The sequence below is a fragment of the Eriocheir sinensis genome, chromosome 19 (assembly GCF_024679095.1).
Source record: "Eriocheir sinensis breed Jianghai 21 chromosome 19, ASM2467909v1, whole genome shotgun sequence".
Taxonomy (NCBI): domain Eukaryota; kingdom Metazoa; phylum Arthropoda; class Malacostraca; order Decapoda; family Varunidae; genus Eriocheir; species Eriocheir sinensis.
In genome coordinates this window covers 2,880,240-2,903,554 of record NC_066527.1, presented here as the reverse complement: position 1 = coordinate 2,903,554, position 23,315 = coordinate 2,880,240, and the positions used below count along the sequence as shown (strand labels likewise).

The 23,315-nt window shown below is 41.4% G+C and overlaps 2 protein-coding genes and 1 long non-coding RNA gene across 5 annotated transcripts; 1 reads left to right on the top strand and 2 right to left on the bottom strand.

Moving 5' to 3' along the window:
- The first annotated feature begins 6,533 nt into the window (after nucleotides 1–6,533).
- LOC127000515 (uncharacterized) lies at nucleotides 6,534–9,019 on the top strand. The gene is made up of 2 exons (XR_007754258.1): nucleotides 6,534–7,846; nucleotides 7,952–9,019. It is a non-coding gene; the product is annotated as an uncharacterized LOC127000515 (long non-coding RNA).
- A 2,583-nt stretch (nucleotides 9,020–11,602) lies between these two features.
- On the bottom strand, nucleotides 11,603–16,733 carry LOC127000514 (uncharacterized). Its single transcript, XM_050864248.1, has 4 exons — nucleotides 16,634–16,733; nucleotides 15,153–15,304; nucleotides 13,971–14,155; nucleotides 11,603–11,751 (listed from the first exon to the last, which is right to left on the bottom strand). The coding sequence occupies exons 2-3, from the start codon at nucleotides 15,279–15,281 to the stop codon at nucleotides 14,027–14,029; spliced, it is 258 nt and encodes an 85-aa protein (XP_050720205.1). The 5' UTR covers nucleotides 15,282–15,304; nucleotides 16,634–16,733; the 3' UTR covers nucleotides 11,603–11,751; nucleotides 13,971–14,026.
- Nucleotides 16,734–19,864: 3,131 nt separating this feature from the next.
- On the bottom strand, nucleotides 19,865–22,946 carry LOC127001011 (alkylglycerol monooxygenase-like). 3 transcript variants are annotated; one of them, XR_007754657.1, is made up of 4 exons: nucleotides 22,321–22,946; nucleotides 22,051–22,202; nucleotides 21,813–21,947; nucleotides 19,865–21,187 (listed from the first exon to the last, which is right to left on the bottom strand). XR_007754657.1 is itself a non-coding variant. In XM_050865189.1 (4 exons), exons 2-4 carry the CDS (start codon nucleotides 22,165–22,167, stop codon nucleotides 20,100–20,102), a joined length of 342 nt encoding a protein of 113 aa, XP_050721146.1. In that variant the 5' UTR covers nucleotides 22,168–22,202; nucleotides 22,321–22,946; the 3' UTR covers nucleotides 19,866–20,099. The 3 variants fall into 3 exon arrangements, 1 of the variants encoding a protein (XP_050721146.1); XR_007754658.1 differs by having other exon boundaries at nucleotides 22,684–22,946; XM_050865189.1 differs by having other exon boundaries at nucleotides 19,866–20,189.
- Nucleotides 22,947–23,315: the final 369 nt, after the last annotated feature.

Here is a 23,315-nt window from a genome sequence, read left to right as displayed (position 1 = left end):
GAAAACCAGACATCTATGTGAAGGACGTTTGATAAGGTTTTCGCAGAGGTTGTTGTGTAAGTATTTCCATGGGTAGTTTTATGAGCCTAGTGATGGTTTGACAAGGCTTCTGCACCGTGAATATAAATAATACTCATGAAAACCAGACATCTATGTGAAGGACGTTTGATAAGATTTTCGCAGACGTTGTTGTATTAGTATTTCCATGGGTAGTTTTATGAGCCTAGTAATGGTTTGACAAGGCTTCTGCACCGTGAATATAAATAATACTCATGAAAACCAGACATCTATGTGAAGGACGTTTGATAAGATTTTCGCAGACGTTGTTGTATTAGTATTTCCATGGGTAGTTTTATGAGCCTAGTGATGATTTGACAAGGCTTCTGCACCGTGAATATAAATAATACTCATGAAAACCAGACATCTATGTGAAGGACGTTTGATAAGGTTTTCGCAGAGGTTGTTGTGTTAGTATTTCCATGGGTAGTTTTATGAGCCTAGTGATGGTTTGACAAGGCTTCTGCACTGTGAATATAAATAATACTCATGAAAACCAGACATCTATGTGAAGGACGTTTGATAAGGTTTTCGCAGAGGTTGTTGTTGGTGTTTCCATGGGTAGTTTTATGAGCCTAGTGATGGTTTGACAAGGCTTCTGCACTGTGAATATAAATAATACTCATGAAAACCAGACATCTATGTGAAGGACGTTTGATAAGGTTTTCGCAGACGTTGTTGTGTTAGTATTTCCATGGGTAGTTTTATGAGCCTAGTGATGGTTTGACAAGGCTTCTGCACCGCAATATGAAAAATACTCATGCGAGCCCGACTAATCTCCTTTGTGACCGTTGGAAATATTTATGGGAGCCGAAAGCGTCCAAGAATACGCGCCACTGTGTTCGATAATACATTTCAAAAGCCCAGATCGTCCCTCCCTCGCTGGTGTCCGCTTGATCGATGCCGTAATCAAAGTTTTGGCAGAAGGTGTTGCTAGAAGGCTCATTGGTCCATAAGGGGATCTGAAACTACTTGGCGTGCTAAGAGATATGGATAGGCCCTGTGACTACTAATTAATGCAGTCATTCTTCTGCAGTAGTTTGGAAAGGATGGTATAGTAGAGGTGGTGGTAGTGGTGGTGACAGTGGTAGTAGTAGTTTTATAAGTAATACTGGTTAAGTAGTAGAATTGATAGTAGTTGCTGTAAAAAAAATGTTGATGTTCTTCCTGTTATTTTACCCTTGAGCTTCCTCCCTTGCTGTAAAAAAAATAAAAAAATAAAAAAAAATAAAAAAAAGATAAATAAATAAAAGGAGTGGTAGTTGCCTCCTCCGTGGTGCAGTGGTAAGCGTGCCTATCTACGAATGCACGTTCCTGGGTTCGAGTCCCGTCCTGGGCGTGCAGTTCACCCCGCTATCCATCCCCCCCTCTCGCGATGCTAGATAAATACGCGGGAAAACCTGGGGAGAGTAAACTGTGGTATCCCAAATGTCACACTGGCCCTGCACCTCGGGGTAATGAGTTCATCCCTCCACAAGCTTACGGGTCAGTGCGACGGAGATGAGCACCGAGGCTAGGCGCAGCTATGACCACCAACTTTACTTTTACCTTCCTTAAAGCTTAAAATCCTTTGTTAGAGCATTGAACTTTTCCAGGGGGATTTAAAGGGATTCTTAATTCCCCAAAGAGCTGTGTAACACTTTGTCCGGCGGATGTGTGCGTGTGTGTGTGTGTGTGTGTGTGTGTGTGTGTGTGTGTGTGTGTCGGAAGGATATATGAACAGACGTTTTCTCCACGTATTCTTGCGTTTTTCTATTTATGGCATTTTCTTTTCTTTCTTTTCTTCTTTTTTTCTCTCAGTTTCTTGGTTTGTTCCTGTATTGGTGTTTTCCTTTTCATTTATACTCATCATTATTTAGTTCTTTTCTTTAATTTTCTTGTGGGTTAGTTTTGTTTTCTTTTGTTTTTCCCGCCTTTTTCCTTCTTCCTTTATAATAATTAGTTTTTTCTTCTTTATAATAATTAGGTTTTTTATATAATTGGTGTTTTTTCCTCTATAATAATTTAGTTTTTTTCTTTCTTCTTTATAATAATTAGTGTTTTTTCCTCTTTATAATAATTAGTGTTTTTTTTCTTCTTTTCTTTACAATAATTAGTTTTTTCTTCTTTCTTTATAATAATTAGTTTTTTCCTGTATATTGAAAGAGACAGAACTTCATTTTTAGGAGATGAAAGAAAAAGGAGAGAGAGAGAGAGAGAGAGAGAGAGATTATTAGAGATAGAAGGAGAAAGATACGAGAAAAAGAAAGAGGTTAAGAAAGAGGAAGAGTTTTTTTATTAAGAGATAGAAGGAGAAAGATACGAGAAAAAGAAAAAGATTAAGAAAGAAAGAAAGAGGGAGAGTTTTTTTTTATTAACCCTATCCGCTCCGAGGGGGTACATATCTGGCCCCCCCTTCAGGCACGTCGATCAAAACGATACACTTTATTTTTTTTTTTTTTACTTTCCACTAGCTTCTTTTCACTCATTATTCATTATTGTTTTACACTATTGATTCGGTACCAGTACTTAGTGTTCATGAGCGTTATCGTTGTTCTGATAGATGAGTACGTTGCTAGATGTTACGAGTGCGCAAATTTGAAAACGTCGGAGCGGATAGGGTTAAGAGATAGAAGGAGAAAGATGTGAAAAAGAAAGAAAGAATGGAAAAAAGAAAGAGTTCCATTAAGAAAGAGAAGGAAAGAATTGTAAGAGAATTAAAAAAAGAAAAAAGGAAGGAAAAAATGTGAGAAAGAGAGAGAGAGAGCGAGAACGCCTTAGTATTGACTTAAATTAGAGCTAGTTCTTAATTACTTACGGTAACCTACACTCTCTCTCTCTCTCTCTCTCTCTCTCTCTCTTTGTGTGGTCAGTTTTGCGTCTAGTCATGTAAGGTCAACCGGAAATGGTCTCTTGAGTCCTCCTCTTCTCCTCCTCCTCCTCCTTCTCCTCCTCGTCATCATCATCATCATCATCATCCTCTCTTTCTCTTCCCTTCACTCAACTTTTTTTTTTTTTTGCCTTCCTTTCCATTCCTCACGTCTGCCTTCCTTCCTTCCTTCCTTTCCTCCTCCTCCTCCTCCTCCTCCTCCTCCTCTCTCTCTCTCTCTCTCTCTCTCTCTCTCTCTCTCTCTCTCTCTCTCTCTCTCTCTCTTCCTTTGTTTAATATTTTCATTCTTTTCTTTTTCTTTTTATTATTATTATTATTATTATTATTATTATTATTATTATTATTATTATTATTATTATTATTATTATTATTATTATTATTATTATTATTATTATTATTATTATTATTATTATTATTATTATTATTATTATTGTTGCTGTTACTATTTGTATTTTTAAGTTCTTGAGTTTTTTCTTTTTTTTCTTTTTTACGTCTCTTCTTTCTTTTGTCCTTGCTCCTCCTCCTTCTCCTCCTCCTCCTCCTCTTTCCCCTCCTCCTCCTCCTCCTCCTCCTCCTCCTCCTCCTCCTCCTCCTCCTCCTCCTCCTCTCCTCCTCCCCTCCCTCCTCCTCCTCCTCCTCCCCTTTCTCCTCCTCCTCCGCGGTCCGTTGTTTTGGTGGTCATGGTAATATTTTTAATCATGACAGTGACTCACTCTCATTGTCTTTCTTCTCTCTTCTCTCTCTCTCTCTCTCTCTCTCTCTCTCTCTCTCTCTCTCTCTCTCTCTCTCTCTCTCTCTCTCTCGCTCTCTCTCTCAGTACTTTTACACTTTTATATCGAGAGAGAGAGAGAGAGAGAGAGAGAGAGAGAGAGAGAGAGAGAGAGAGAGAGAGAGAGAGAGAGAGAGAGAGAGAGAGTTCACAAAGAAACTGATTGACAGACAGATAGACATATATAAACGTACCCCATACATCCAGAGAGAGAGAGAGAGAGAGAGAGAGAGATGGAGGTAGGGGCGGAGTTCCCTTGAGACGCTCCGTACCATAAGCTTCAACACTTTGGTAACAGCATTGGATTATCTGGAGCGGACCACACCCACGGATACATTTAACAGGTGACGCTGATGCAGAGGAACTAAACTTACTATTATAGAAAGAAATAACTAGAGAACAGAGAGCACAAACTTGATATAGCTGGAGAACGCGTGACTTTTCGATGCAGTGAAGACATACTTGCCACATAAAGGAACGACTATAAAGAACTCGGTCAATAAGTTAGCTGTGTGTTTGCCCCTAGAGATTGTAGTCCATATGTTCAGTCCCTTATGTCTACTCCCCTGACTAAATCAAGGCCTTTATTTTTTTTAGCACTCGTCCCCTACCATTGTATCTTTTTAGTATCCTGGTGCTACTTCCACATGTATCCTTACTTGTATAATCACACTCTGTACTTTCGGCCACCTCTTTTGATTTTTTTTTAGGAGCAGCGAGTAGCGGGCTTTTTGTTATTATTGTTCCCTTTTTTTTTTTTGCCCTTGATCTGTCTCCATTGTTGTAAAAAAAAAAAAACTGCCTGGGGGTTGGGATGGCATGTTCCTCCCTTCTCCTTTGTTGTTTACTTGCAACACTAAACTATCAGTCAATCAAGTTAGCGGTATAAAAGGCGTTGCTGCACAGAAAACAAATTCCTGGCATAACGGTCTGTATTCCAGGCTCTCCAAATAGTGATAAAATAATAGCTAATAATAATGATGATGATGACCAAGTGTAGCTGATACTGTAAGTCCCTCAAGTGTTCTTCTGCGGATGACACGGTTCAACGGTTTATGGGTCGTATTTTGAAACATTTCGTCTCCCAAGTTCACATATTTGCCAAGGCTTTCGTATAAGTTGCAGGCATCTCCAGGGGTAGTTTTATGACCCTGATGGTAGTTTGACCATTCTTATGTACCGTGAACTTAAAAAAACACGCTCTCCAAATAGTGATAAAATAATAGCTAATAATAATGATGATGATGATGATGACTAAGTGTAGCTGACACTGTAAGTCCCTCAAGTGTTTTTTTCTGCGGATGACACGGTTCAACGGTTTATGGGTCGTATTTTAAAACATTTCGTCTCCCAAGTTCACATATTTGCCAAGGCTTTCGTATAAGTTGTGGGCATCTCCAGGGGTAGTTTTATGACCCTGGTGGTAGGCTGACTCTGCTCCTGTACCGCGAACCCAAAAAAACACTCATTAGAACACGATTGGTCCCCTCTTTGACCCTTAGAAATAGTTGATGTGAGAAGCGAAAATGTCTTATAATAACGGTCTTTGGGTCGTGCCTCTCGGGTTTTACTTAATTAAGAGCTCGTAACGTAACGCCCACGTCTCCTTCCTAGAGCTCGTAACGTAACGCCCACATCTCCTTCCTCTCGTGTCCTCCCTGAACCAAGACAAAACTGGAAGGCCCATTGTGTAATATTCTTGGCAAGGTGTGTGTGTGTGTGTGTGTGTGGTTTTTCCCTCGTTAGAATAAGAAGTTCAAGTGATGTAAGGCCCTGGAAGTATGATGTCATAGTAGCAAGCGCGCATTCACACACACGCGCGCACACACACACACACACACACGCACCTTGCCAAGAATATTACACAATAGGCCTTCCAGTTTTGCCTTGGTTCAGGGAGGACACGAGAGGAGAGAGGTGTGGGCGTTACGTTACGAGCTGGAGCTGGAGGGATTGGCATACGAGGAAAGACTAAAGGAAATGGACTTATCAACACTAGAACAAAGAAGAGAAAGGGGAGACCTAATACAAATCTACAAATTATTGAGCAAAATGGAAGAAGTAGACAACGAGGAGTTACCACTAAATGAAGAAATTACCACTAGGAACACAAGAGGACATAGTAAAAAATTGAGGAAGGGAAGATACTTGAGAGACAAAGAAATATAGCTTCCCGCAAAGAATTAAAGAGGTTTGGAACAGACTAAGTGAGGATGTAGGATCGGCGAGGAGTGTGCAAAGCATTAAGGAAAAGTTGGATAAATGTAGATACGGAGACGGGACCACACGAGCGTAAAGCCCAGGCCCTGGAAAACTACAACTAGGTAAATACACACGAACACACACACACACACACACACACACCCACACGAACACTCTCTCTCTCTCTCTCTCTCTCTCTCTCTCTCTCTCTCTCTCTCTCTCTCTCTTAATACTTAATAATTGATTTAATATTGATTGCGTAAAGATGAGGAGATTCAGAGAGAGAGAGAGAGAGAGAGAGAGAGAGAGAGAGAGAGAGAGAGAGAGAGAGAGTTAACATGCTTGTAAGTTCCCGATCCATTAACACTAATTATGTGTTGACCCCGAGGCTGCGGACAGAGAGAAAGAGACAGAGAGAGAGAGAGAGAGAGAGAGAGAGAGAGAGAGAGAGAGAGAGAGAGACCTCGAAATTTTAACTGATCTCTCTCTCTCGCTCTCACACACACACACACACATTCCCTTAAAAAAATTACTAAACTACTACTATTATGCACTAAATCATAATAGCATTAATAGTAATAATAATAATAATAATAATAATAATAATAATAATGATAAAAATAATTCACAGTTCCCATTACCATTTTATTTTCTCTCCGTCCTCACTCAGTACAAAAACCTTATATAACACATCCAGGCATTAAGTAACAAGCCCATGAGCCAATAAGTGGAGCGAGGACCCTTCCTTACAACACTCTATATACTATTATCAACCCTTGCCCACTCTCGTCTCAGCCTCCTCCTTACATGACAGGCCATATAGGTTGTAAAGAAGCCAGAAACGGTAGTAGCGACAGCCATCTCAAACACCCTATTATTCTCTGTTTGTGCCTTCCGACCACCTCCTTACATTACAAAGCCATATGAATTGTCAAGAAGCCAGATACGGTAGCAGCGACAGCCTTCACAAACGTCCTATATCTGTTCTTGCATTCTGACCCTCTTCTTACGTCACAAAGCTATGGGTCATTCAGATACGACAAAGAGTAAGAACAGAGGCTGCCTTCACGGATTTCTATATTTTCTGTTTATGTTTCGATTTAGTGTTTCTTGTAGTATTGTGTTGTATTAGTAATGTATTGTAGTATTTTCTCTTCCTGTGTTCCTGGTTTGATAAGAATGAAATTGTGAAGAGAGTGTACAAGGGAGGGATTGAGGGAGGGGAGGTGAAGTGGACCAGTAGGGTGAGCGAGTATTGGAGCGAGAGTTGGTAGCAGCAGGATTGAGTGTGGTGAGAGGGAGTGCCAGAACAGGGAGAGATGGAGACACTTCTGCCGCGGCCACCCCCTGGAGGGAAGTTCACGTGAGGGAGGGAGATGTCAGAGATTTAGACAGATAGATAGTGTTCCGAGTTAGTGTTTCTTGTAGTCTTGTGTTGTATTGCTAGGGATGGAGGGTGTGGGCATTCATACCTATACAAAATTGGAGTATTTGCATATTTTTGTCGCTTCTAGAAATAATAACTTGAGTTTCAGCATTTTCCTTCCCTCAGAGGATTAAGATTACAATAACTTTACAATAATCTGAATTCCATGGGTCAGAAAACCCTAATAGTTGTAAGAAAATAATTTGAGATTCAGTTTATTCCTTCCCTCTGAGGATTAAAATTATAATAACTTTACAATAATCTGAATTCCATGGGTCAGAAAATCCTAATAGTTGTAAGAAAATAATTTGAGATTCAGTTTATTCCTTCCCTCTGAGGATTAAAATTACAATAACTTTACAATAATCTGAATTCCATGGGTCAGGAAATTCCAAATATAGTAAAGAAATAATTTGAGATTCAGTTTATTCCTTCCCTCAGAGGATTAAAATTACAATAACTTTACAATAATCTGAATTCCATGGGTCAGGAAATTCCAAATATAGTAAAGAAATAATTTGAGGTTCAGTTTATTCCTTCACTCAGAGGATTGAAATTACAGCAAAGTTATGTTAATCAGAGTTTCATGGGTCAGAAAATCACAATAGTAGTAAGAAAATAATTTGAGATTCAGTTTATTCCTTCCCTCAGAGGATTGAAATTACATCAAAGTTACATTAATCTGAATTCCATGGGTCAGGAAATTCCAAATATAGTTAGGAAATAATTTGAGATTTAGTTTATTCCTTCCCTCAGAGGATTAAAATTACAATAACTTTACATTAATCTGAATTCCATGGGTCAGGAAATTCCAAATATAGTTAGGAAATAATTTGAGATTAAGTTTATTCCTTCCCTCAGAGGATTAAAATTACAATAACTTTACATTAATCTGAATTCCATGGGTGAGAGAATCCTAATAGTTGTAAGATAATAATTTGAGATTCAGTTTATTCCTTCCCTCAGAGGATTAAAATTACAGCAAAGTTATGTTAATCAGAGTTTCGTGGGTCAGAAAATTCCAAATATAGTGAAGAAATAATCTGAGATTCATGTTATTCCTTCCCTTATAAGATCCAAAATACAGTACAAATCCATTAATCTGAATCCCATGGGTAAAAAAATCCTAGTTGTACAATTTTCTTATAATGGGAGAGTATAATAAAAAGGCAGCATCCCAGACTTCTGTTGAGAGGAAAATATATAATCTGAAAACACTTGTCTGGCTTGCTGGGAATTATATATAAACACGTATTAGAAAATTAGATTAAAGAACATTTGCTGGATATTTTCAACGGCACAATGGATGGAGTGGTTACAATAGGCTTTAACCCCTTGACTGTGGATTCCCTACCAGAAGACCTCACCAAGCTACAGGAATGGAACAAAAAGTGGCTGCTACAATTCAGGGAAGAAAAATGTGAAGTCCTGCACCTTGGGAGGGGAAATCCAGCATACCAATGCCACATGGGAAACACCCCACTATCCACCACAGAGGCAGAGAAAGACCTGGGACTATATGTTACCAGGCTATCAGTGAAAGCCAAATCCGTGCTGATTGCAGCGGACGGGTTAAGAAGTGGAATGTTTTCAGGGGGTTACATATATTTACATGTATTAAAAAATTAGATTAACCCTTAGACGACGGTGGAACTGTATATAGACGGTCCAAAATTCAGTCAGTCAGTTTTGTATAGCAGAAGTACAACAACACTTCCAGGATACCGTAGAATTTATATATAGATGATAGTTAAAACACCTCTTGTGTGGTGCAACTATATTTATGCTACGGTCCTAAGGTCGGCAGTGACTATATATTGACGATTCATTTTGGGGGAGCTACTCTTCAAATACTGCCCCACCATCTAAGGGTTAAGGAAGATTAACTCGACATTTTGAGCGGCACAATGGATGGAACGGTTACAACAGTTTTATTTAAGAGGTGGAACATTTGCAATCTCTCGCCATCATAAACACCAAATGGACGGAATCAGAGCCACAGAACAGGAGAATTTGGCTGTGGATATGACCTTAAATAACAGCCGCCGTGGTATAACTAACAGCAAACTTTCCTATTCTTTGACTCAGACAGAATGAACACCAAGCTGCCTTTCCTACAAACAAGCTCTCTCTCCCACTCTCTCATTCTCTAAAAACATCATAGTCTTGTGTATCTAACAAGTGCCACAACGAGAATATATCTATCAAAATTAACATTAAAATCAAGCTGTATAAAACACGTTAGTCAGAATACTACGATGCTTAACCTATGTCGGGTGGCCACTTATCCAATGACACACCTGTAAGATAAGACAGTGAATGCCCAGTGAGTCTCAGGCTGAATGCTGGTCTCCTTTCCACGCAACCTCCATCACAAAAACCGAAGTCTCAGAGCCAGCAAATGATACGTCCTGACAGAATTTTTGTGACTGCGGGTTCGTCTTAAGCCACCACAGTTGTTGATGAGGTCATTAGTCAAGTTAGTAGTGATCCAGGTTAAGTTGAATGGGAAGTATTTTGTATTTGCTCGCGTAGTTTTATGAGTCCAGTGAGTCTGACGAGGCTTTTGCACCATGGATGTGAAAAAAGTACCCATGAGAACCCGATTAACATGTGAAGGTCGTCTACGTGTCTGTTTTCCTTATTTTTAAACATATCAGGGGCTTACACACCCTCATTTTGATAGGGCTTTCATGGAGGTTGTTGTGGGTATTTCAATGAGAAGTTTTATGAGCCTAGTGATAGTTTGACATCCGCTATGCTTGGACAAACTTATGGGACACCAATTGTTTCTTTCTCAATAGATTCCTAACCAACAAGTTCATGCTCATATTGAAAACTACTATCCACAGCAATTCATGATGTACGCAGTTTTGATCAAAGTATTTTTGTGTCCGTCAAGGCCTCAACTATGATGCTTTGAGAAATATTTGTTCCCTGGTCCTAAGCTTCAGTTTTTCTTCCCACCTCTAAGTTCCCTTCCTGCCCTGCTAAAAGTGAAGTACATTGAAGCCCAGAGCCATAGAAAAGAAGAATTTGACCACCTCTATCATCACAGTTGCCATGTCATTACCCAAAGAGCTGTGCAAAATACAAATTGACACTGATACAAGTTTTTTTCTGTGCTCTACGTATCATCAAGATCTCAAAGAAACACTCTCGTATCAGCATCAACTTGAATTTCATGTGGCTCTTTTGGTAACAACTTGGTGCCTGTGATAAGGTGTGGCAAACTCTACTATTCAGTGCCTGTCTTATCCTACTCTAGCCAGTGAATGTTGTTATGGGAGAAGTGTTTCCTTTTTACACGACACAATTTTTCCATGTACATCAGTTAAGCGCTCGCCCACCAAACACTGCACTGGGAATAGTGTGAAAACATTGACTTATGCTTCTAATACTCATTCATTAGAACCTAAAAAATAATGCCAAGTTCTCACAGCAAAACCTCACTGCACTACACTAAACCCTCCTATATCAGAATACTGTGGCCCTATTTACAGATTATGCTTTCTGCTTAAAAAATGATGACCGACTCTTGAAAATAATCCCTCATGTGGCTCATCAGTCCGTTTGATTCTGATGAACTTCTTGACAAGTTCATGAGACACAGCGTGAAAAACATCACCAGTAATAGTCTTATAAGCTGTAAGTGTCGACAGCCGTTAGTTGTTCTCTCTTGTGTGAAGTATAAAAATGGACGGAATGTTTGCAGCAGAAATATTCACAAGGAAGGTATGAGAGCTTAGAGACTACTGTGCCCTTTATGAGGAGAGGGTATATGAGCCTCCTTCTCCCTTAGTCAGCATACAAAGGCTTAAAAACATGTCCCTTTCTTGCAGAGGGAATGTATAAGTTTTCCCCTTCCTTTGACAGCATACTGGAGCTTAAAACTAATACAGCTGTTTTGAGGAGGGACTGTGTAATAAGCTTTCCCCTCCCTTAGTATACTGCAGCTTAAAACTAATATACTGTCTTGAGGAGGTATAATGTTTCCTCTCCCTTAGACAGCATACTGGAGCTTAGAACTAATATGCTGTCTTGCAGAGGTACTGTATAAGGTTTCCCCTCCTTAGACAGCATACTGGAGCTTAGAACTAATATGCTGTCTCAAGGAGAGACTGTGTAAGCTTTCCTCCTCCCCTAGACGGCATACTCATACTTCTCCTTCCTCTGTGGCTCCTCGGGCATGTCGGGCATCTCCACCACCTCAATGTACTCCCTGACGCTGTCCTTCTCGTCGTAGAGGCAGGACACGGTGTTGATGGAGGCCTGGTCATCATCCTCTATCACCTCCCTGTTCAGCGGAACCGAGCGAGCACATAACAGCCGGTCCCCGTACTTGATGATGATGAACGCCACGATGATGACGAACATGGCCAGGGCGGTGAGCGGGGGCCAGGCAGCGTTGACGGCCATGGTGACGAGCTGTGGAGTAGTGGTAAGGGAGGGAAATTGAGGTTACAGACCGAAGAAGAAATAATAAAGAAGGGAATATGACAGGAAAAAACTGAGGGGTATTCACAGGCATGGTATAGGGAGGAAAATGAAGAGCTATGGAGGAGTGGTAAGGGAGGAAAACTGAGGTTATATACTAAAGAAGAAATAAAAAAAAAGGATTATGAGAGGAAAAAAACTGAGGGGTATTCACAGGCATGGTATAAGGAGGAAAATGAAGAGCTGTGGAGGAGTGGTAAGGGAGGAAAATTGAGGTTATATACTAAAGTAATAAAAAAAAGGATTATGAGAGGAAAAACTGAGGGGTATTCACAGGCATGGTATAAGGAGGAAAATGAAGACTTATGGAGGAGTGGTAAGGGAGGAAAATTGAGGTTATATACTAAAAAAATAAAAAAAAGGATTATGAGAGGAAAAACTGAGGGGTATTCACAGGCATGGTATAGGGAGGAAAATGAAGAGCTGTGGAGGAGTGGTAAGGGAGGAAAATTGAGGTTATATAATAAAGAAAAAAAAAAAAGGATTATGAGAGGAAAACCTGAGGGGTATTCACAGGCATGGTATAGGGAGGAAAATTAAGACTTATGGGGGAGTTGTAAGAGAGGAAAATTGAGGTTATATGATAAAGAAGAAATAAAAAAAAAGGATTATGAGAGGAAAAACCTGAGGGGTATTCACAGGCATGGTACAGGGAGGAAAATGAATGAGGTTACAGACTAAAGAATCATTAACCCAGTAGCTGCAGGGATCATGTTTCTTAATGGTCCCTCTGAGCGAGAAAAATGAGAAAAAATCATCACTCATGCAAACCATTTCATAATATATATCAACACATTTGTGATCAGTTTATGTATCATCTATTTTTGGGGGGTTATATCATGGTAAAAATTTGGCCCGTTGCTGGTACACGGTAAAGCCACAAATTTGGCCCGTTGCTGGTACACGGTAAAGCCACAAATTTGGCCCGTTGCTGGTACACGGTAAAGCCACAAATTTGGCCCGTTGCTGGTACATGGTAAAGCCACAAATTTGGCCCGTTGCTGGTACATGGTAAAGCCACAAATTTGGCCCGTCGCTGCTACCAGGTTAAAGAAAGGATTACGAGAAGAAAAGAACAGAAGGATTTTGATAGCCATGGTGAAGAGCTGCGGAATAATGTGAGTGTTCCTGGCGGTAAGGGAAGAGAGGTGAGGTTACAGACTAAGGAAGAATCATTAAAAAAGGATCACAAGAAGGAAAGAACTGGAAGGTATTGATAGCCATGATGAAGAGTTGTAGTGTGAGTGTTGGTGGCAGTAAGGGAAAAGAGTTGAGGTTACAGACTTAGGAAGAATCGTTAAAAAAGGATCATGAGAAGGAAAGAACTGGAAGGTATTGACAACCATAGTGAAGAGCTGCAGAATAGTGTGAGGGTTCATGGTGGTAAGGGAAGAAGGTTAAGGTTACAGACTAAAGATGAAACAGCAAAAAAAAAGGAGTATAAGAAGAAAGAGCTGGAAGGCATTGACAGCCATGGCGAAGAATGTAGTGTGAGTGTTGGTGGCAGTTAGCAAAGTTAGCAAATGAGGTTACAAACTAATGAAGACAATATAATAAGAAAAAAAAAGGAGTATGAAAAGAAAAAAAAGGAGGTATATCGACAATCACAGTAGAGTGTTAGTGGTGGTGAGGGAAGAAAACTGAGGTTACAGACTAAAGAAGAAAGAAGAAAAGGAGTATAAGAAGAAAAAACTGAAGGATATCGACATTGCAGATAAGTGTTAGTGGTGGTGAGGGAAGAAGATTAATAATGATGTCAGAATTAAAACTGCAAAGGCATTTCACTCTTAAGAAATCATTTACTTAGATTCCAGGGCACCTTAAATACACTTGGCCATCAGGTATGTGTGGTATATATACATGTGCACCCTCGCCACTATGTTTAGAGTTAACCCGTCCACTGCAATTGGCATGGATGTGGCTTTCACTGGTAGCCTGGTAACATATGCTCCCAGGTCTTTCTCTGCCTCTGTGGTGGATAGTGGAGTGTTTCCCATGTGGTATTGGTATGTTGGATATCCCCTCCCATGCTGCATGACTTTACATTTTTCTTTATTGGACTGTAGCAGCCACTTTTTGCTCCTTTCCTGTAGCTTGGTGAAGTCTTCTTGTAGGAAATCTGCAGTCAAAGGGTTAATGAGGCACCTCACCTTTCAGTTCCCAGGGCAGGCAGCGAGGGCAGGTGTTGGGTTGTGATGGGAGGCTCCTAGTAGAGGGCGTCGAGGGGCCGCTGCTTGGCCTTGCGCACAAAGATGAGGGAGGCGAAGCGGTTCCCTGTGTCAGGGTCGTTCCAGTACTTGGAGTGTTCGTGGCAGCAGCTGCAGATCCAGTTGACCTGCGGGAGACCAGGTTGGTGTTAGTGCCTCGGGCTGCCGCACATCTTTTTTTTTTTTTTTTTTTTATAGCTAAGGGAAGCAGCTCAAGGGCAGAAAACAAAAACTGAAACAAAATGGCCCACTAGACATTGCTCCTACTAAAAAAAAGAAAAAAAAGGAGAGGCCAACTTTGGGTGGAGAGGTGTCTTGATACTCTCCTCTTGAAAGGGTTTAAGTCATAGGCAGGAGGAAATACAGGCAAAGGAAGGCAGAGTTGATCAGCGGAAGGGATAAAAGAATGAAGATGCTAGTTGACTCTTGCATGCACCAGGCCACCCTCCCTCTTCAGGCTCTTTCCACTGTGATCCAAGAATATTTGATCCCTCCCATAATTACCTTCCTATACACCACCACCTCTGTAATGCCAGTTAAATAATACCTTTGAGTTGAAAACGACACTAAGAATTGTAACCTCCTTGGAAACAGTCAGTGCTAAAGAAATACCGTGCCATGAAGAAACATTAGGAAGCGAGACAGACTGTGTAATAGTAACTTTTTTAAACAATTTATTTAAGATCAAGTTTAGAAGATCAATTTTTACTTAGGTACTCCTTTCTAGGGATCTACTGCTGCTAACACTATTACTACCACTACTACTACTACTACTATTAGATATTGCATTTCTATGGGGCTAAACTCATTCTTCAATAGAACATCTGGTAAAGTTTGGTATCATTAATGTGTCAATATCTCATTTCCTACTAACCAAACTACTCTTCTGTTGCCACACATGAATTCTACTACTATCCAAAACACCCACTACTTCATACCTCCTGGAAATCAATAGGAAAGGTTTGATGGTCAGTAGAAAGCATTTATGACAACGGAAGAGTAGTTGATCAAGTACCGAGATATCAGCCCGTTAAAAAAACATCTTAACTGAACATATGCCATCCTTGGGGGCTAACCTCTACCAGAAGTATAACCAAAGAAGCAATACCAGTGCCTCAGCCTCACCATAATCAGGACAATGCCAATGATGGTGCAGAAGGTGATGCCCACGTAGAAGGGAGTGTAGTTGAAGAACTCTGGCTTGATGCCGTACCGATTGTTGAACTCAGGCAGCGTGTTGTTGTAGGGTGGCATCGCTGAAACTCATCGCTGACACGCTGAGAATGGGGGAGTCAGGCTTAGTGGAGGAGCAGGCAGTACGAACAAGTAAATGTACTGCAGAAGCTCAAAGGAAGATGCTTAAAAGGAGGGGCAAGGATACTGGAGACTTAGTGCAGACAGCAACAAATGGGGACCTCTACCCTTAGGGACCCCAGGGCCAGATTAAGCTTAGTAAAGCCCGAGGCACAGACCAGCTTGGGGCTCAGTACCCTGAAGGTTTGGTATGAGTCATAGAGAATGAAGGAAAATTTATAATTAAACTCTTTGCAATCTTTGCTGATTTAAAACAGTTTGCTACAGATCAATTCATTAATGACATCCTCAAGATTGAGTTTCTGGTAAATGGCAGATCTGATATTCATCATGCAAATTTTTAAGATCAGTGCAATGACATTGATCAAATAAACTAATATTAATGTTCCAACTTTGATGAAATACATTCTCAACCTACACTGAACAACATCAGTAGCAAAAAAATTATCAGGCAATCTCTGCATTCAACAATGTGCTTTTCACAGGTTTTGGAACCCCTGGAGCAAGGGTTTTTAACCGGCCCGGGGTATCCAAACCCCATGGGGGCGTGAGAACCAAATGCTGGGGGCATGGGACTCAGTCTCTGGATATTATTATGTATTAAACAAGACTGGTGATGATTTCGGCAGTCAAGCACAGGGCCCAGGGGGCACGGGACCATACTGAGCAGTCCAGTGGGGGTCTGGGATCATCAGAAGGTTTAGAGCCGCAGCCCTGGAGGCCGGGCCCCGGGGTCCCTCAAGTGCCTCACGGTTAATCCAGCGTTAGTACATTGCCATAATATTTCCTATGACATGAGAATACACTCGAGACCTAATGCCACCGCCATGCCCCAAGATATGTAAGTTCCCAGCAGTGAGTGGCGAGGGCCGGCCGTTCATCCATCCCTGGCCGGGGCGGGAGCTGAGGAAGGTTGTTGCAAGGGGCGACACACACACACACACACACACTCTGCCTGTTACCAATCAAAAGCATTCGTGTGTGGCCCGCGGATTAGCTCCTGTAAGGTTACAGGTTAACACTAGCCCTGTGCTGTGATGCTGCATGAAGAGGCTAAGGTTTTTATGCCCGGGAGTGGCGGCGGAGGATGCAGGTAACGTCTTGGGGCTCATTAGAGGACAGGTACACGCACAGCCACACCCTGAGCCCTTACACGCCTATTACTCCATGCAGACTCACTAATCACCCTGTTGTAATGCACTAGACGCTGCTGGGGGTCGTCGGGCACCTTTTCCACCCACAGCTAAAGTGAACGAGGTTGAAATAAGGGTAAAAAAGCGTAAATACCTTACCTGGTTTGAATCTCAGGTGAGCGGCGTGGGCTACCTTGTGTGTATGTGTGTGCGTGTGTACGTGTGTGTGCGGTGGTGCCACTTGTACTTACCTGTATGTGCGCGGTGTTGCCACGTGTGTGTTTCCTGTGTATATGTATTTACCATAGCTGGGCACGATAACATAAAACCTTATTCCCGATAACCGATAACTGATAATGAAAAACCTTAACGGCGATAACCGATATTCGTTAACTAGAGACACAAATTTAGGCGATAATCGATAACCGATACCCGATATAAATCCACAATTCCGATACTAGCTAGCGATAAGTCCGATAGGCGAAAACGATACTATATTGATATTTCAGATAGAACAACATTGATAAATTCAAATTTTCATTATCTGTATTTTAGGAAACTTACAAAACCTTAAAACCACACGTTGACACGTACCTATGGACGGTAATACTAGAAATGCCTGAACCGGTGTTGTGTTATTTGGCGTCCGCACCGTCAAAAATTGTTTAAACATTGGTCTCAGAATGGTGCATGCTCATACCAGCAAGCGTAGACCTGTACAGTCTCACAAAGCTTTTAAACCATAATTAAGAGTTGCTGGAAGGCTGAATCAGACATATAGTACCACTACCACCATCCTCGCTGTTTCTAGAACGACACTCTGTACGAGTTGTATTTATATGTACAGAGTGTACGTCGTTCTAGAAACAGCGAGGATGGTGGTACTGTATGTTTGATTCAGCTTTCCAGCAACTCTTAATGTGTTAAAAAAGCATTGTGAGACTGTCTACACTTAATGGTCTGAGCATGCGCAGTTCACGAGAGACCAGTGTTTATAAACAAAAGCGCCAGCTTTTGACGATGGGACACCAATTAAATAACACAACACCGGGTGCCTTCAGTATCATGGCATGGTCACAAACGAATATGGAATATCAAATTTGAAGCAGTGGATAATCATTTTTGGGGCAAAGTTAAATGATTTTCCTCTATGATATATTGATTTTTGAGTAGCATAAAAAAATAACCTAATGTTTTAATTTTCATGATCTAAGTATGAAATCTCATCACCGAAGACATTTCATACCCCGAAGTTTTTTCATACAACACCGGGCCACGCATGCACAGTAAGGAGACAACGGTTTTTTTTTCTGAGAGGCGGAAAAAAGTAGCGATTATCGCTAGTTTGGTTACAAAAGTAACGAAGATACCGATATATATTTAAATAAGTAGCGGATGGCCGATAACCCGATTTTGTTATCAGCGATAAAGTATCGCGATAACTTATCGCGATAACGCCCAGCTATGGTATTTACCTTTATGTTTCTCCTCTATTTCTCTCCCTTTTCTTCTCTTCGCTAATCTCCTCCTATTGTATCTTCCTTCTCTCCTCCTTTTCTTAATTCTCTTTCTCTTCCCTTCCTTCGATCGATCTCTCAGCTAGTGCTCTCCCTTCTTTCCTCCATCTCTTTATTCATCTCCTTTTCTTCACTTCTTCTCTTCCTATCTCTCTTCCCTTCCTTTATCTTGACCTCATTTATTTCTCTCCCTTTTCTCTTTTTCTCTTCCCTCGATATCCTCTCCTCCTTTTTTCTCTCACATAATTTTTCCTTCTTTTTTATCTTTCTCTTCCTTTCTCTCTTTCCTTCCTTCATCTCTCATGTATTTCTCTCTCTTTTCTCTTATTCTCTTCCCTCCTTTTTTCCTCATCCATCTTTCCTCATCTTTTCTTTCTCTTCCTTTCTCTTCCTTGCTTTCTTCCTTTATTCTCTCTTTCCTTCCTTCCTATCTATCTATATATGTTTATCAATCTGTCTACTTATTTATCAGTCTGTCTATTAATATTACGAAGAAAGGGGAGGGAAGGGAAGGGAAGAGAGAGGAAAGGGAATTCTTCTCATTATACAAGTCCCCCCTAAAACCGTTTCAGTCATCTAAATTTCAATACTGACAAATTAATTTTTATTAATTCTCACTCGCTGGGTCCGTAGGTAGGCTGTTGGACTGACCAGGTGTCATGCCCCGAGAGCTTATTTTCATATTTCCTCTATTTTTCAACACGACTTTTGCGTGTATCGATGCACACGAGAAATTAATCAAGACCAGGAGAGGGTATTCGGTGGCTGCCTGGGACTGAACCCGCGACCAGCGTGACGAGAGAGCCACGTACTCCCTACCGAGTCGGCCAAAGAGGTACCCCGCTGGCGAAGTGAGTTATGGGAGGCTTGTTCATCAGGCATAGTCGCCGCACTACACGGCTTTTCCCCTTATGCAGATTAATTTCTGTGTGTTGAGACCTTTAGACAGTGACCCATATTGGTGCACTATTTCACAATGATCCCTGGAAAACCAGGGGAGTGTGTACCTACTAGAAAGTGTTTTTTGTGGTATGTGTCTGTTCATAGAGTCGTGTATGGCGTGTTTCAGGTTGTCAGGTCAGGTGTGATTTGCCTTGTTAATGTGAATTCATCTGAAAGTTAAGATTCGTCTGATTAATTTGCTCATATCGATAAAGGTCTTTATTTATATATACACTAAAATATAGGGAGGCTAAGAGGCCAGACTAAAAAAAAAAAGGCAAAGGTGGGGGCATACGCTATAGCTGCGCGTGGCCGCGATGCTCATCTCCGTCGCATTGGCCCTTGAGCCTGGGTGTGTTGGGGAAAAACTCATTGTTGGCTCGGGTCACAGGGCCAAGGGGACCTCGGTTTACCTTCCCCAGGCTCCCCCAGGTACCCATTACCACAGTTTACCTTCCCCAGGCTCCCCCAGGTACCCGTTACCACAGTTTACCTTCCCCAGGCTCCCCCAGGTTCCCGTTACCACAGTTTACCTTCCCCAGGCTCCCCCAGGTACCCATTACCACAGTTTACCTTCCCCAGGCTCCCCCAGGTTCCCGTTACCACAGTTTACCTTCCCCAGGCTCCCCCAGGTTCCCGTTACCACAGTTTACCTTCCCCAGGCTCCCCCAGGTACCCATTACCACAGTTTACCTTCCCCAGGGTCCCCCAGGTTCCCGTTACCACAGTTTACCTTCCCCAGGCTCCCCCAGGTTCCCGTTACCACAGTTTACCTTCCCCAGGCTCCCCCAGGTTCCCGTTACCACAGTTTACCTTCCCCAGGCTCCACCATGGCAGGTACCCGTTACCACAGTTTATCTTCCCCAGGTAAACTTTACCACAGTTTACCTTCCAGCTGGTCTCCTCCCTTCTGCCTCTTCCTCTGCAGGTCTTCTGAGTACAAAATTCTACAGTTGCATAATTTTATTTTGTGTCTCAACCCCATTTTGAGCTGAAGTAGAACTGGCACGCAAGGAGTGGAGGTGATCCCTGAGCACTGGCCAGAACAGGAGGCTGCCTAGACAAACTGCTGATACCCAGGTGGTGATAACGTGACTGCTCAACATTGGGTAGAGATGGGAGGCCACCATGAGGACTATCAGACGGAGAGGCTCCAGCCAGACAGCTTAATAACTGGAGTCGTACTGAGCCCCCAGAGACATGCATGCAGAGAAAATGATGCCGAAGTTTGCAAATGACTGCCATAGACCAAATGTCTGGAAGAGAAAAATATTTATGTATGTACGTATCACTGCTCTACAGTACATTGCCTACAAAATATTTCCATTAGTTTGTCCTGCGTTTCTACTTATCAATTTTTTATGTGAAAGTTCCGTAAACTTCTTATTTGATCACATCATCTGCTGAATGTCCTCCCTTTGGGTCTTTTTTTATTTCCCAGTCCTTCACAATTGTCCAGCTGCTGTCCTCTCTCCTAACTATGAATCCTAACCATTGCCCTTTCTTGATTTCATCTAATCTAATTTTTCTTCACTCTTTTCCATTTGCAATTTTCTCATCCAATACTGTGATTCCCACCATCAATCTCTCCATGGCTTTTTCAGTGCTTCTAAATATCCTTCCCAAAGACCTGGTCAGTGTCCACTCCTGACCTGCATGTCATGACAGGAGGAAAGCATTGACTGTAACCCTTCACTTTACGCACAAAGGTGGAGCCTTTCTGGGCCAGCCCAACCACCCTTACCCATCTCCTGCCTTACCTTTGCCCAGTTGGGGTGGGATAGCACTTGGAGGTATAAAGGGTGGAGTCGACATGGCCCGCTAATCCTAGGGAATGAGGTCAAGTCGCCGAACTGCCATTTCACTTGCCATCAAGATGGCGGATACCCAGATGAGAGCTCATGCCCACAGCCTTAGTTACTGCCTTCAGGCCACGTCTTATCCATTATGACAGTATTACTTTTGATTAAATATGCGTGTTATGCACCTATACTGGTGCCGTGCGCATTATTATCAAAGATTACCGTACATGGGGGTGGGTGTAGATGCACTGTGTAAACAAACAGCTGTTCCACCCACGGCAGAATACCTGAAATGTGAACTCATTATTTAACCAACAACTACTAATATTAGGACTTGCCTCAACTCTTACTCCCATATCCTTCACAACAAAGACAACGAAAGCTGTTTGAAATGCCAGGTACAAGTTGAGCCAAAACGGCAAGGACAACTCCAGTTTTTCCCTTCTCAGCACCTTAAAGGAAATTAACAGGCATGAGGCGCGCGCGGGCGCACACACACACACACACACACACACACACACACACACACACACACACACACACACACACACACACACACACACACACACACACACACACACACACACACACACACACACACACACACACACACACACACACACACACACACACACTCACATTATATATATATATATATATATATATATATATATATATATATATATATATATATATATATATATATATATATATATATATATATATATATATTATACAGTAAGCTCACACTTCTCACATTTTACAGGAACTATGAAAGCATTGTGAGGTAAAATCATAAAAAAATGTACTATTGAAAAAATATGAAAACAACCAATAGGGTTTGGGAGTCAGAGCTGTCATTAAGCCATAGCTTTCAATTTAGTTTTATGTACTGCAAGTACCTAACCTATTTCATAGTGACAGTTCAATGTACTATGAACATGGAATGTCTGTAATACAGAGTATCAAATTCAGAAGTCTGAATTTTTTATAAAATGTTGCATTTGTTAAAACACCGCTGGCTAATACTTTGTGAAAAAGTGCACAGTACAAATATATACTATCACAAGGTCTTACGTCAGGGATGTCTTCCTCCGCCCCAAGACGAGGCTTGCCTGGAGACCAGCCAGGTCCGTAGAACAGTGTGCGCAGTCTGTCACCGTCAGTTTTCATCGTCTGCATCTTTTGATACAGTTTCTGATAAGGCTGTAGCTGTTGGAAATATAGAAGTCTAAGAACAATTTCATACAATCTCTCAACATCATAGACATGCATGTTATAAGAGAACAGTGAGATGGTAAGAACTCTTTATAACCTGAAGGCCGAGTGGATGGAAGGTGTCCACCTGAGACACAGTGCCGTAGGTGATAGGCTCGTCCTCGCGCTCTTCGGCAAATGTGCCAAACATCCGATCCCAGACGATGAGAAACATTCCATAGTTTTTATCCAAACAGTATTTGTTCACACCTACGAAATGTGAGTACAGTCAATATCCACACAATATTTTTTTAACACTTCATTTGAAAAGTTTGAGTTAACTGTATATTCATTAATTCAAAATAAGAAGAAAAAAAAGTATCTGCACCTGTCTCAAAACGATGGGTGCAGCAAGTTCGTTTTAATCGCAAGATCAGGAATCAAATCATAACCCCAAACTAAAGCAGGTTCTACCATGGTGGACTCTGTGATGGCTCGGAGTCACCATTATAAACTCAAGGAGGTGTCCCAGTCCTGGGATTATCTTGGATATCTTGGGAATTGTCAAAGTGTGACTCCACACTCCGAACGCAAAGTTCAGCTGGGCGTGCACCACGAAGATGGAGGGAGGGACCCCCAGTATTCCCAGAGGCACATAGTGCACCCACCTGTGGAGGCAACGACATTTTTGGTGTCTGGAAAATGTCAAATATTAAAATAAGTCATATGAAGCATCTGGTGATTCTCTTACTTTGTAAGTCTTGCAGGGGCTGAAATACGGATGCTGGAAGTCAGGTTGAAATCCTCTCCATTGTGATGTGTGGCGTACGCCGCCCAGATTAAGCAACTTCTGCAGAATAAAGAACATCATCAGCATTCATACTGCGTTTATGGAAACTGAAAACACATCATCAAAATTATACAAAGGAGAGCTGTAAAACTCTTCAATGTATACTTCATGAAAACTACTACTACTACTACAACTACTGCTGCTGCTGCTGCTGCTGCTACTACTACTACTACTACTACTACTACTACTACTACTACTACTACTACTTATTTTTATTATTATTATTATTATTACTTCTAATAGTAATAATACTGCTGCTGCTGCTGCTGCTGCTACTACTACTACTACTACTACTACTACTACTACTACTACTACTACCGCCGCCACAACCACAATAATATATAATAATAATAATAATAATAATAATAATAATAATAATAATAATAATAATAATAATGTTACTGCTTCTCCTGCTACTACTACTACTACTTTTTTTTTTTTTTTTTTTTTACAGCTAAGGAGACAGCTCAAGGGCGCAAAGAAAAAAAAAGAAAAAAAGGCCCGCTACTCACTGCTCCCGAACAGAGGTTAAA